General features: G+C 48.4%; 1 protein-coding gene across 1 annotated transcript in view; it reads right to left on the bottom strand.

Moving 5' to 3' along the window:
• Positions 1-15,220, bottom strand: part of CCDC3 (coiled-coil domain containing 3) — a 57,853-nt gene that overhangs the window by 39,943 nt on the left and 2,690 nt on the right. The window contains exon 2 of the mRNA XM_031444851.2: positions 14,375-14,549. Coding sequence (XP_031300711.2) covers positions 14,375-14,549 — 175 coding nt within the window. The remainder of the gene's footprint in view (positions 1-14,374; positions 14,550-15,220) is intronic.

Below are 15,220 nucleotides of genomic sequence, written 5' to 3'. Positions count from 1 at the left end.
AGTAAGAGCTCCAGAATGTCTCCCTGCCGTCTCTGAAGCGGCCGGATTTCACAGGACGGGTTCTACTGTCAGATGGACACCTTCCCTTTAAGGCGATCTGCTTCGGATCTGAGAAAAATTCCTAATGATCAGCAAAGCCCCCAAATCTCTTCAGGCTGTAAGAACAAAACCTGACGCATGAATGTGAAAGCACTTTTACATTTAGAGCTCTTTTCTTCCTTTCTTCTCAAGACACGTACACTGGTTTTTATAGTTGCCACCTGTTCCACTTAAAATGCCGTATGAAATGGCCAGCACAAAAGCCTAAGTCCCAAATGACATAAAATGCCACCAGACAGAACAGGGGTCTTCTCTTTTTTCACCGAAGTATGGTTGATTTACAACGTTGTGTTAGTTCCTGGTGTACAGCATAGTGATTCAGTTCCATATATATATATATACTCTATTCTTTTTCATTATAGGTTATGATAAGCTATTAAATATGGTTCCCTGTGCTGTACAATAGGGCCTTGCTGTCTTATCTATTTTATATATAGCAGTGTGTATCTGCTAATCCCAAACTCCTAATCTATCCCTCCCCCTCTCCTTCCCTTTTGGTAACCCTAACTTCGTTTTCCATGTCTGGGAGTCTGCTTCTGTTTCACTAGGGACCTTCTTAAGTCACATCGTGTGAAAATGAACTCTAAAATCATTCGGGATACGCAGTGGGAATTTTTTCTTAGGTAATGTATCAAACACGAACGAGGAAGATTATTTTTAGTTCTGGTTAAAAGCTTCAAGAAGTCCATTTTTTTCTTTTCCTTTCCCTTGGCTAGGATTGCTATAGCTTTTATATGGTGTCTTACAAGCGTATGTGTGTACTTTTCATCGAGATTTACACTCACACACATGGATACACAACACACTATTTTTCCATTCCATTCTCCCCCCCCCCATCAAAAGTAATGGAATCTCAGCTTTTTATTTGGTTAAGAGACCTCCAGCTGCGTTAGGAATACTTCTGCAGTTAAATACCACTTTCAACGAGTGAAAGAAGATAGCTGTGGGAAAGACGGGACTGGGACTGGAATTCATTAACACATTGGACAATAGTATTTTCCCTTTATTTGGAAAGCTGCTCTAACTCCTCCCATTACACAGACTATGACCAAATATAGGCCAACTGCTCACTCGACTCCTCTTTGCCTCTGAGCATCAACGACATTTGCTCTCCTGCTCCCCTCTAGCATCTCTCCCTTCTTTTCTCTCTAACGAAACAATGCCATTTGTAACACTGCTTTTTCTTGATACGGCACTCAGACTCATCAAGTACGTATGTTCAGCACAATAAGCAGACACACACATGTAGTGGCTCCTGGGTCCTAAGCACTGTTCCGAGTTTCATACGTGTTCACTCATTAAACCACATGTTCCACCGTCACTCTTCACAGTAATCCTAGAGACTCTGTGGTGTTGGTTGCCTGAATCCTTCCTCTCTTCCTATTAAACCTCAGCTTTCTTATAGAGTTTCACCCTTTTTCACACGGCCATTACTTCCAGAGGGGCTGTCCTAGAATAGGGCCCTTACTGGTGTGAGTAAGGGGGCCACTAGGTGCAGGGATGGGACACACTTCCGGCCAATGACATGCGAGAGCAAGTCTGCCAGTTGTCGGCTTGAGAATCTCTCTTTGTTGTTCCTAATAAAAGGAAGAGAGGATGTCTCCCTCTTTTGGATCTTGAGTCGATGACGAGAGCTGGCCTGAGGACAGAGGCACCACAGAGAGGATGCCAAGCCAAGGGAGTCCCCCAGAAGGGACTGAGCACCCCAACTGTAGCTGCCATAGTTTTTTCTTTCTTGCCTCATGTGATATATAACGTTTCCTCCTTGTTTTAAATTAGCTGAGTCCAGATTCCTCTCTTACTTGCAGCCAAAGGCATCCTTATTATAAATTAACAGATGAAGAAAGAGTAACAGAGCAAGTAACTTACCTAAAACCACACTGCTAGTAAAAATCACACTACTGATCTTAATCCCCTAAGAACACGTAGGTATGACGGGACAGTTTATATTACACATCAAACCTGAAAAAAAAAAGTGCTAAGAAAAAGACTTCCAAATACCAATGCTGAATAAATTATATGTACGTGTACTTTCATAGTCACTCTCACACATACACACTCACACACATCGCAACTCATCTTGAGATCCCAGTTAGCAAGCTGGTCAACTAGAGTTCGATATTTATTTGACACCTATTCTCAAAGACTGTTAGATTCTGAGGTCGTATGTAGGAGAAAAAAAAATTACAGGTTAAGTTCACTGAAAGTGTCATAAGGCACATGAAAAAGCAAATATATTATTTTTTATTAAATTCCAATGGTTTTGACTGTAACAGTCCATCTTAGTAAAATCAAGCAATTGGCCACCACAGTCTAGGTGTAGAAAATACGGCAGTAAGCTGCTGCTAATTGTGCATACTTCTTTTCCCCTGTGATCCTAAATCATTAACTCTTGGACGCCAGCCACATGGGGGTTTCACCTGTAAAGAGGCATCACGCAAAACAGAACCCAGAGTGGATGTCCCCAGAGAGGCATCTTCTTTACTCTGCACGCTGTCAAATGACACATGGAAAAGGCAGACCCCGCACAAGTGAGACTAAGCCTGTAATTCACTCTAGATAAATTGCCGAGTCCCATGAAAGCGAATTAAGAGTTCATTTTTAGTGACCAACCATTAGTTAGATTCTCTAGAATAGAAAGCGAATCCTCCATCCAGGCAACTCATGTGTCCTTGTAAGCCTTTCCCAGCTGTTGCTAAGGTGATGTCTCAATAAATCTGTCATGGTCTGTGGACAAGAAGCATGTTGGAGTGACGGAAGTACGCCCTAGTGAATTCAAAGCCCCCAGGACCAGTTCTGGGGACCGAGTTACTCCTAAGTGGTACTGCTAGTCGGGAGGACTCTCCCCCTCTGCCGTCCAGATTCTGGGTAGAGGGCCCTGCATTAGACGGATGTTCCAGCGGCCCCTCCAGGGCCCCTCACTCACACCCCCTGGGGACAGGGAGTGAATTCTGACTGGTGTATTGAGGACAGAAGCCACGCCTGCCTCACTTGGTCCCATCCTCTACCCTGAACCTCCTGGGAGCTAATGGACCACAGGGAGCTCCTTGTCTCATCAAAGCCAAGAATATTAGAGCATCAGTGGGGCCCACAGACATGGGCTGTGGTTTTCCAGAGCCCCCTGTGCCTACCTGGGTGGGTGAGTCCACCCAATCCTGAATTGGTGAATTGGCCCTCTCATCTGTAGATGGGACCACATTCCCATACCACCTTCATCAATTTAAAAAAAAAAAAAAAAGCAACCTTCATCTCCAATCAGAACATGGGCGAGGAAGCTGGTAGCCGTTTACAGAACTCGCTCAAACCGCATTTCCTTAAAGCAGAGGGATTTCACCACGTTCTCCTGGGTACAGTGCCTGACGGTGTCTGAAACACTCCCACGTCCTACCTCTCTGCACTTTTCCCAACACACCTGGGAGAAGACAGGGTTTATTAACCCAGACAGACTCTACTGTGGAAACTGGGACCCGGAAATTTTAAACGCTCCATCCAGAGCACACAGCCCTGCACAACGCTGCAGACCTCTAGCTCCAAGCTTCTGTTCTTTGGGGATTGCCCTTCCCTCCCTGCTCCCTCCAAGGCTCTAAGAATCAAGGAGCTGAGTGATGGAGCCAGGATGGGGCAGCCCGTGGACCCAGCATCCCTGCGCCCCTCCAACACGGCAGCCCTGCCTCTGAAAGGCTGCTTCAGTACAACACCATTTACTGCTTAACAGAGAGCCTAATTTACTGGAAGCTCCAGCTTCATTCTTCCTACAGGCCAACAAGATCATTAAAGGAATTCTTTTGTTATTTCAACAACCTATTTTTCACTCTGAAGCAATGTCTCTATCCAAATTGGAGACGGTTCAAAAGTTCTTTATAAGCCACTCCACAACCTAACTAATAAAGGAAGCAATTAGAGAGCCCTTGGCAAAGGCAGGCATGTCACCAAACTCTTCGGCTCCTCCGGGACCTCGCTCCACATGGGACTCTGCCTCCTTACAGGTGTAGTGTCAAGGATGATGACATCTGCTCTAACACGTCAACCCACAAGGTGGTAGTGTCCTCAAGGGAGGAAAAGTCCTTGACTGTCATGACGTGGAATCAGACCCCAGGCCGTCCACTGTCCTGAGATGCCTCCCTCGCTCCCTCCTGGCCCCGGGGCCTCGTAGATTATATTTAAACCGTGGAGAAAAACTGGGCCTCGCTGAAGTGAGCAGAAGGGAGCCGCGGTGGCCCGTGGAACCAAGGCTGGAGCAGAAAGCACAAGGGGCTGTTACTCTTTCTAACGTGAACCAGGATGTTTCTTGCCTTAACTGATCCTGCACAGCAAACTTCAGTTAACTCTTTGAGGACCTCGGAGCACAACTTCCCAATGTCGACCATGGAGATGTGGACAAGCAGGCAGGTGCCCCCTGTGGTCCTAAAGGAGCTCTTTCTTCCCAAAGCCAGTGTTCTTCCAGCACCATGACCTTCAGCTCTGGGCACCCTTGCCCTCCTTCTCCCTGCCGTTTCTCAGAGAGGGTCCCGCCACCCTGTGGCCGCCCGCTCTCCCACCCACGTTCCCCATGGCTGGCTGTCTGTCTGCTCAGTCTCGTCCCTCTGTCCACCCCTACCTGCAGCCAAGCCCCCAAGACTTGGTTCTCAACCTCAGTTGTCTCCCGTCCCCTCCAAGATGGACTCATTCTGCTTCACGGCTGCAATCACCAACTCCCAGGCCAGGAACATCCTCTTGCCTCCACCTCCCACCCCCACTGCCTGCCGACAGCAGCCGTCCCCTGTCAGACCATCACCTCATGCCATCCACAGCCCAGACCATGCTCGCTGCTTCTCTTGGGCTTCCCGTGCAACCACTCCCCCAGCTTCACTTATGGCTTTGTTTTGTCTTCGTCCTTCTGTTTTTGTCCTCACACTCGCAGCCCTGCAGGTTCAACTCTAAGGATGCATGGCGTACTTGGACTTCATTGGCCCTTCACCCCCAATTCTAAACCTGGACAGACAGGTGTCCCCCAGCCTGGGCCACAGGTTCAGCTGGTTTCTGCCTTGTTTCCAGCCTGGCATCCTGAGTTCCCTGCTGGACCGGCCTGCCAACCCTACGTCATGAGCCATTCTAAGCTGGAGCCCTGGTACCTTCCTAGTTCTTGCGAAGTCCCCGTCCACCAGGGCTGGGGGAGGAGCCTGTCCCACAGCCACCTGGAGACTCTGGGTCCATTCCAGGTGCCTTTAAAAATGAGGAATTCCAGATACTAGCTTGGTTTGGGAACAGCACAGTCAAGGGAAGTAGGGTGATGTAGAAAGAAGTTCAGCTTTGGAGGTGGGCAGGCCTGGGTTCGAATCCCACCAGTGCAAACCACTGAATGTGTGACCAGGCAGCCTTCTCCTCCTCGCCTGCTCCCCCGCACTGTGAGACGGGGCTTCCCCACCCGGCTTTTGGAGCTGTTGCGAGGAATAAAGATGGTGATGAGCACAATGACAGGGGCTGCCACTTCCTGAGCCCTCACTGGGTGCCAGGAGTCTGCCAAGGATGGGCGGAGACAGAGAGCAAAGCCCAGGGCTGGCTTCATTTCCTCAAGACTTGAGGTCTCTTGCTAGCAGTCAGTTGGATGACCAGATGAGATCTGCCCTCAGGGATGCAAGGCACAGCATCTACTAGCCCAGGGCAAGCCCCACCGCCAGCCAGGAGTCCTGGTACTGGGCCCCCCACAGCTGCCCATCCCCTGGGGCAAGTGACCATGCTGACAGGGAGAGGCAGGCCTACAGAGAGTTCAACCAAGGCGGGAGGCCTGGGCAACGGAAGAAGGCAGGGAAGCAAGCCACACACAGCCTGGCCTCATCCCCACGTCCTGAGGGAGCATTCTTGGGGGATGCCACTGGCTCCTGCCCACCTGGACCAGATTGGTCTGCTCTGGGAAACGTCAGGGGAGGCAACCAGGCTCTTCCAATAGGAAGTCTCCTCCAGGAGGTCAGAAGCCAGGATTATCTGGTGGGTTCCCAACACCTCCAGGAGGCCGCTGCTGCCTCCGAGTCAGTGAAGAGGGTAAGCTCCCTCTCGCTCACTGCACACGGTACCCAATTCCCACCGCGCTGAGCACTTCCAGGTAAACCTGACCCCCATCCCACATCCCCAAGGCCTGTTGCATATAATGCCAGCTTTTCCCCCAGGAACATGGTGTAGTTAAAAAAAAAAAAAAAAAAGGCACTAGACCAGACATTTGGGGACGTGAATTATCTTCTCATGTGCTGACAACCTCTGCAACCTCTGTGACTTGAATGTGGGTCACTTACCTCCACATTCTCCTCTATCGTGACATCTGTGGCTGTGAATATTAAACAAGAAGTGAAAGCACCCCCCAAACTAGGCAGCATTCCTGAAAGCTCTAAGACGGTTAAGGACACCATCAGTCGCTTCTTTAAATTGTAGGAAAAAAGGGACAACGGACAGAGCAACCCAAACCGGAGATGACCTAAGCAATGAAACAGGTTAGACAGGAAAGACGTACTAGGGACGCTGAGAAAAACCTCATCCTGGGCAGAAATCATGGCCAGGTTTTCAAACTTCCTGTCTGGAGTTTCCATTTATGAGGCACTTGGCCAAGCCCGCCAGCGTGTTCCACGTGAGGCGTCACCAACAGAGCACAGGAACAGGGCGGTTCCATGCAGACCAGAGGTCCCCGCTGCCCCCAAAATGACCATCCCGCTGGCAGGGACCGGCCACATGCCTCTCCTCCCGGTTTCCTCTCCAAGTGTGTTTTTTTAGAGGTGTTATCTTTATCAGCAGAGGGGATGGAGCTGCCGGCCGGTAGCTTGACGTATTTAAGTGACAGCCATTCCATTATGCAGAATTTGGAAATCATGCATGTGGGCATTTTATGCACCTAAAAGCGGCCTCAGAATATCCTGCTGGAAGCAGAAGGGAAGGGAGGGGTGGGGCAGAAAGGGCCTGACGGTCTGGCGGGAACACGGGGTACGGGGAAGCAGAGGGCACCGGGCTGAAGCCTGAGGGATCTCTGATTACGAGCCACAGTGGAGCCGAGAGCAGAGCTCACAGTCAGGAAGACCCAAGCTGGGCTGTACTTCCAGGCCAGCAGGACACCCTCATCTTTCTAGGAGAAAGGAAGCAAGGGACGTGAGAGGGTCAAGAAGAGGCCTGGTTTTTCCCAGTGATAGGATCTCCATCCTGAATCCCAAAAAAGGACTCAGGAGGGGGTTTTAGGAGCATTCTCCCCACAGCCCAGAGAAGCCCCTCATCCTGCTCACTTCCTCTTTGCCCGGAGGGCCATCCTTCAAGGTCGGATGAGGACACACTCTCGCCAGCTCCCACAATGGAAGGAACCAACTTTATGCAGAGCAAGACCTGATTTCTGCCAGGGACATGGGAAGAGAACTGGGCTGACTCAGGGCATCAGAATGGAAGTGGGTGGGAGGAGGGGGCTGGATGAAAACAGCTTCTCAGGACAGTCCATCCCGACCGTCCCCTGCTCTTCCTGGACACTTCCTGGAACCCAAATCAAAGGCAGGGGATGGAAGGAGAAGACGGAGGCAGGGGAGAAGAAGATGGAAGAATAATCACAGTAAGAACAGAGCCGGAACTTACTGGACCTTTACTGTAAGTGAATTAAGTACATGAACACTAACTCCGAACAGCCCTGGGAAGTAGGGTCTATTATTATCCTATTTTGTTAGATGAGGAAACTGATCCCACAGCTGGCACTGCCATTCACTTCGATGCCAGGTGTTTGAAAAATGCCTCCAAGACATGAGTTAAGTAGCCAAGTAGAAAAGTACAGCCAGTCTGGGAAATGGCATTCCAAGTGGCACAACAGGAGCACGGCATCCTGTTGCCCAGCGCCTCTGTGAGAGCACAGGGACGAGAAATACACGCAGCTCTTGGGGGTCCCAGGGTGCCCTTGGCACTGACCCACCAGCAAAGGTGCCCCCCTCTTCTGAGCAGCTGGGCCCACGGTGGGTTTCCATCCACCTGCATCACTGCCTAACTAACTGGGTGGGGGTGGGTGGGGGATCCTGTGCGGCTTTGCCCTTTCAGCATCTCGGATTCTTCTACGGGTCTTTTTTAGCACATGGCACAGCCAGATCCTTGAGTCCCACCCAGGGATGACGGGGACAACCAGACCTGGATCTCCTCCAGAGACCCCCAATAATGTGTTCCCCCCATTTAACAGTTGACAGTTACCACTTTTTGTACACCTACTGTGCGTCAGAGACTTGCAGCAGCTGCTGTTTTTATACACATCATCTCCTGAAACCCTCATCAAGGTACTGTTAATGCCTATCCTGGACGTCCCATGACGAATGTAGTGTCCAAGGCCCAATCCCAGTGAAGGGATTTCCCAAAGGTCAAATGGCCAGCGAGGCCAAAAGTCAAGTCCATGCCTAACTGATCGTGTCCAAGTCACCGCGCGGGCTTCTCTGAGAGGAGGCCTCTGCTTACTAAGGCCTCAGAGCTCTCTGGATGAGAGAAAATTCATTCAACAGATGGGTTAAGACACCATAAAAATGCACCAAATACACAACAGTGAATAAAATACATCGCCCTGCCCCTGAACAGTTCAGTCTACTTGGGAAGACAGCATCTGACAAGTAGGAAAACAGGGACCAAGATGGTTTGAACAGGATTGCTGCCATCTTTAAATAAAATGAAAAACCCCTCCCTCAACCGTTCTGCCCCCTTGACCTGCAGATGTATCTGTATTCAACCCTCCACAACCAAACGCCCCGATAGGGTTGCCAGCCCCCTTCCATCGCCACATCCTCTCGTCCCACCCTCTGCTCGCACCCCTGCAACCTAGATTCTACTCTCTCACTCGATGGAACTGTCCTCTTCTTTGCCACCGAAGTTCTGTGGTTACTTTTACAGTCCTCACCTTACTTGACTTCTCCACAGCTTCTGGCTCTGCCGATCACTCATCCTTCCGGAGACATTCTGTGCCCTTGAGCTCCTGGTTTTCCTCGTGCCTCTCTGCCTGCTCCTTCTTCGCCGGTGTTAGCACGCTGCAGGACTCAGTGCTACCCTACGGCTTCCACTCTTGCTCCGTGCCCTCTCCCTTGGAAAGCTCATCATATCCAGTCTCAGCTGACACCAAGTTATTGGTCAGTCCAAAGGTGTATCTTCTACCCAGAGCTCTTCTGAAACCTCCAGAGTTAGTGTTCCAAGCACCTATTCCAGATCTCACATGATGGCTCAGACTCCTCAACTCAGTATGGCCACCACTAGACCCACGAATTCTCCTACCAAACCTGTCCCATTCCCATTCATCGGTGTTGGTCCTGGCGTGTAGCCAGCCAGGAGCACAGGTGGTATCTTTGACCCTCCTACCTCCTTTACCACCCAAATGCAAACCATCATTAACATCTGCTGGTTTTACTTCCTAAGTATCTTCCAATTTTGCTCAAATTTGCCTCTATTGCTCCATCCCCACTGCCTACACCCTAACCCAACACTTATCTACACCACTGCCCATTCCCACCGTATCCCTACACCCCCTCCAATATACACTTCCCTACTCCTGTCAGTTTGGTATTTTTCAAAACGTGAATTTGATCACATTACCCTGTGCTTTCAAAACATCAAAGGTTTCCCATTACTGTTAGAACAAAGTCCAGTCCTCACCAGAATCTCTCCATCCCTGCATAGTCTGGCTCTTCACTCATTCTTCTCATTTACTCCTTTTTCCCCAGCCACAGGGGCTTTTTCCAATCTCCTCAAAGGCACCACGTACCGTGCTGCCACAGGGCCTTTGCACAGATTCTTCTTCAATGGATTGCTTCCATCTCCCTGTTACCCCAACACTAACTAGGATACCTCCTCTTTCAGCAGATCTTAGCTCCAGTATCAATTCAAGAGAAAAGGCTTTACCCCTAAGTCTAGGTCAGACTGCCTGATTGTTTTTTCTTTTCCTTGGAGCACTTGTGTCTATTAAAAACTATAAAGTCATTATTGTGGTCTTTGGATTATGTCAACCACCATCACTAGGATTGTAAAATGTATGAGATCAGGCACTCTGTCTTTTGCCCAACATTGAAGCTCTAGTATCTAACCCATTAGGTGCCTCACGGTGGGCACTTAATAAAGTATCTGCTCAAGACTGGACTCAGCAATCCCACAGTACGAGGCAGTGTGTCATACACATCTGCACGCTGCAATAGCAATGGATTGGAGACAATCTAACCACCTACCAACAGGAGACTTGATGTGTATTGTGAGACATCCACCCAAGAGAAAACTATGCAGCCATTTAAAGCATCGATACGGAAAACACTTCCAGATTCCCTTGGGAATAAAGCAGGCTGGGCAGAGAGAAGCGGGCATCGTGCTGTGCCACTGGCAGTAAGTGACAGGAATCATGTTTGAGTTATCTGTTGGGTGAAAATACTCATCAAATGTTTACAAGAAACTTAACAGTGGCTCCTTGTTTGGAGAGTGGCTGGGAAATGGGTGGATCAGTGTTCGAAGTGGGAGAGGAAACTCTACCACCATTTTATACTTTTAGATTTTGAAGCTCATGTGACTGCGCGACCTGTTTATAATTCAGTAAATATTTTAAAGAAGTGCCCCCTTGGGGTGGGAAGGGACAGACTGGGATTTCAAAATGTAGAATAAAATACATCAAGATTATACTGTATAGAAGGGAAAATATATACAAGATCTTGCGGTAGCTCACAGCAAAAAAAAAAAGTGACAATGAATATATGTATGTTCATGTATAACTGAAAAATTGTGCTCTACACTGGAATTTGACACAACACTGTAAAATGACTATAACTCAATAAAAAATGTTAAGAAAATAAAAGTAAAGTGAATAATCTAAAAAAAAAAAAAGAAAAAAAAAAAAGAAGTGCTCCCTTGCCGGAACCCAGTCAATTCCTTTGAATGAATTACAACATCAAGATAGCTTTTCCATCATCTGTTCCCACCTCCAACACATCCCATCACCACCACTCCGCCTTTTCGCCGGGAAGGAGGATGCTTTTTAAAGTGACATATTCTGTTTTAAAGCCAAATTTTCTAATTATCAATTTACAGTCATAAACCCTTGTAAATGCAAAGTGCTTTCAAACATACGCTCCAATTAGGCCCTTACAACAACCTGTGACAGTTTATATGTTTTTAGCCCCATTTCATACTGAAGTTGTAAGAAATTAAGGGCCTTAACCAAGGTCACTCCTCTGGAAAGTGACAGAGCCAATCTCCATCTTCCGAAGAAAAGTTTACATCCCTTCTGATGCAGCTGAGAGGATGACAGCTTCCCCACCATCCTTCCCGACTCCAAAAAGGGTAAAGAGAACGATGGCACCAGGCCTTTCACAGATTTTATTTCAATCCCCTGACATTCCAGGACAGACTGATGTAAGCGTGGGTCAGTCTGGGTCTCGGTCCTGGAGGACAGTCCTTGCAGAGAGAAGAAAACAGCCAACTTCTGTTTTGATTGTTACGCTCATCCAGCAAGGAAGAAAAGAAGGGAAATGTTCCTGGCTGGTGTGGAGAGATCCCTGCCAGTAAACGGGATGGATGCTCTTAACTTGCCAAAGACATCCCCCAAGGTCCCATTAACACCATGATGCAGAACCCAAGAGATGCTCAACGCTCTGTAATGCTGTTGACTTCCTGGCAACTTTTGAAAGCAAGATTGTTTCTACTTACGGAGGTGGGGGTGGGATGTTTGAGGATGGCACTGGAGGACGGGAGGGTCTGGCTGCTGAGGACAGAGTTGCAGGTCGCCCTGGGTGTGCATCACTAAAAGTTTCCCTACATAAGATTTTCCCTTGAGTCCATTTCTTAGCCTCTGGATGAACTCTAGAGTCCCAGACTCACGCAATGCTATCAGTGAAAAGAATGAAATGCGCCCTTCACAACCACTGCCTAGAGCCACGGTGGAAGCTGACTGGTGGCTCAGAAGAACAGGAGCAGCAAGAGTGGAAAGGACAACTCATCACATGTTCCTCCAGGACGTCTCATCATCTAAACACGTATGCAAGATGAGAAAGCCGTGCAATGTGCAACATCCAAGGCCATTCCTAACGATCTTGAACACGCGTTCCAACTACCAGGAGTTTACCGCTGCTCCGAGCAGAATAAAAAGGTGGCATGGACAGCTCCTCTGGTCCCTCCTGACTGAGGACCCACCACCCAGCAACACAGACTGCTTCCGACGCAGCATGATGCATTTACCCCAGGCAGGAGAGAAAATTGGGTGCTCAACCTTCACACAGAAAAAGCTGAGAATTTGGCTTTTTTTTTTGTTTTCTTGAAGAAAGGAGTAAGTAATTGTCAACAGCTTTTCATCCAACTCTGAGATCTTCAATTCACAACTACTTCCATTACTCTAGAGGTTGTAAAAATGTCTCCAAAAGCATCATAAAATGTAAAAGCTGAAATTCACCAGAAAGCCAACTTAGTTTTAGTCTCATCCTAAATTCTCAAACTAGCGAATTTCACGGAGCTCTGGTGTGGTACCTACCTGAGTGGGCAGGAGATAGAGACGGAAGGAGCCAAGGTGTGGAAAACTGCGAGGTCCATCAGCTCCAACACCTAAACTCAGCTCTGCGGCAGCTCAGCCATCTGGAAGAATTCATTTTCTTCCTCCCAAAGCTTCTGACTTTAAGAGCAATGCAGCAGCTCACCCTCTTGTTATCTAAGGGACCAGGGTGATGAAAGGGAAAAGGAATTCTCCCCAAGATCAACATCTGATCACCAGAAATAGGACTGCCTTCGCATTGGAACAATTCTCCACGGCCCCATTGTTCTATTTTCTTCTAATGATGGAAAATCTAATTCCAGGGAAACGCTAATAGCTTCATTATGTGACCACAGAGCTAATCAGTTACGCAGCTAAAGAGTTTGGGGGCTGAGCTATGAGGTATTTTTGGAACAACATCTGATCCCCTGATATAAATCTATTGTTACCAAGTGTAACTAAAACTCTCACCAAATGGAGAATCAAAGGACCTAGACTAAAAAGATGTTCTCTGGAATCTGCTCAGGTCTGACTCAGGCTGGGGATGCTCAGCCTCACACCCAGTAGGTCCAGTTCAGTGCGGAGTGGGTGCTGGTACAGACTAAAAGGGTGGGAAAAACCCACAGGTGCTTGGAACCATGTTGGGAGTAAAATATAGGAAAAAATTCTAGCAAACCATGGAGGAGGAGCGAGAAGAGCCTAGAGCTCTGTCAGTAGGGTGGGCCTACGGAAGGAACCCTTGGTGATGTCAAGGAAGTAAGATTCAACAGTTCTCAGGTGGACGCACCTGCCTACGATGAAAACAGCTTCTGTGCAAAGAACGTGAAGAGGGTCTCCAGGTGCCAGGGAGCCCTGGGCACATCAGGATGCTCGGAAGCACGAGGCCGCTACCTGATGCCAACCCACTGGGCAAGAGACTGACATCTCCCATGAAAAGCAGCAGCCACGCAACGTGCAAGTTGGTTCACGAACCCATAAACGAAGTCCCTGTCCCAGGGGACAGCCACACCCCTACAACAGGACTCTCTCTAGCACTCTGTTGTGCAGCCCTGAAGACATCTCACAGGGCAGACTGGGCCACCGCCTCCCCTGACCTGGTGCCATAATCACCCCAGCTCAGTTGTGGCCATGCCACTGCTTTGGGGAAGTGACAGTCCTCAAAACGTTCCCGCAACTCTGGCATCTTCCCCAGGCTGAAAGACCCCTTTTAAATTTTCACACCCAAAATTATCCCGACCCTTATGTTCCACAATTACCTTAATCATCCTGTACCTCTGTGTCTTAACAATTACACATAAGAACCACAGAGGTGTTCGATTTAACAATTATTTCATTTCCTGGAGGACTCTTCCTTTCCTCTTAGAAAATTCCTTAGAGCCCTACACCGGCAATAGTGATAGTAACAGTGATGATAACGGTCGGAGGCACAGTGGCTCACAGGCATCGAGCGCGTACTCCGCACAGCACTACGCTGAAGGCTTTACACACGTACATTTCCTACACCTTTAAATCACACTGCATCAGCCCTGCAGCATAGGTGCTAGTATTATTTCCATTTTACGGAAGAGGAAACTGAGGCACAATATGCCAGCCTTCATCTTGTCCCCTCACTCTGTGAGGGGGCCTGTGCCAAACAGTAAAGCCTCAGGAACCCAAAGTTTATAAGCAGTGTTTGTTCACCGCTGGGAGGGAGCAGTGAGGCGAGGATGTGACTCTGGTCTGGGCTTTTGGAAGATGACGCTTGACTTCCTAAGTCACACAATTCATACAAAGCAGATATTCTACTATTTTGCTGGGGCACAGGGCACAGCCAGCTCTTACCCTATTGTCTTCTTGGATCTCCCAGTCACTGGAGAAAGTCACCAGCTGCTGCCCTTGGGAACAGTTGGAAAACTGGAAAAGGCTGGAAAACATCCTTCTGTTTTCTTGAGTGTCAGGAAAGATGGCATCTTGGAAATTGACTCCATGAGGCAAGAGGTTATAATTTTCATCCATCCTAATGGAAAAGAGAAAAAAAAAACAGCTGTAAACTGGACAGGGAAGGGTTGGACCATCTGGAGTCAAGTCAGAGAAGACTGTGACAATGTTGCCAATTACACAATACTACCTCTGCAGAGGAGTTACTATTTTTAAACAACACTGCTTCCCCCTTGCACTGCTTTCAGCAGAGGAGTTACTATTTCTAATGGTTTCTCTGCCTCATCCTGCTTGAGTTCATCCTTAATGTTTTCAAAACTGTAAGCTGGGGGTGGGAGGTCGGGGAGGGTGTGCATGTGTGTTTCTCTACTTGCCAATTTCTCAAGTGGTGTTCCTTCTCATAGAAGGACTGCTCCCTGTTCCTTGGTGAAAGGCAGGCCAGTTTTAATGACCTGGGTCCAAGTCCTGCCATTGCTACATCTCTTCTGTCCGAAACGAAAGGGATTTCTTCAATTCTCTAAGTTTTAGTACTACAGTCTATAAAAAGATGACACTGGCACCTCACTTTGTAGGTGGGTAAGGATCACACTGAAAAAAGTGAAGTTCTGGCAGAGTGAGTGCAGTGTAAAAGTTAACAGTTTTATAGAGCCTGGCATAGAGAGCCCGTTGGTAAGGTAAAGAAAAGAAAAACGAGAGACAGGAGTTGGTTTACACTCCAGCCCAAAGGCCAAAGGGGGCACGTGGGGCTCA

Source organism: Camelus dromedarius, chromosome 26 (genome assembly GCF_036321535.1).
Source record: "Camelus dromedarius isolate mCamDro1 chromosome 26, mCamDro1.pat, whole genome shotgun sequence".
In the NCBI taxonomy this organism is placed as follows: Eukaryota; Metazoa; Chordata; class Mammalia; order Artiodactyla; family Camelidae; genus Camelus; species Camelus dromedarius.
Note: the sequence above shows the minus strand (reverse complement) of the source record. Positions and strands in the feature narration are given on the sequence as shown.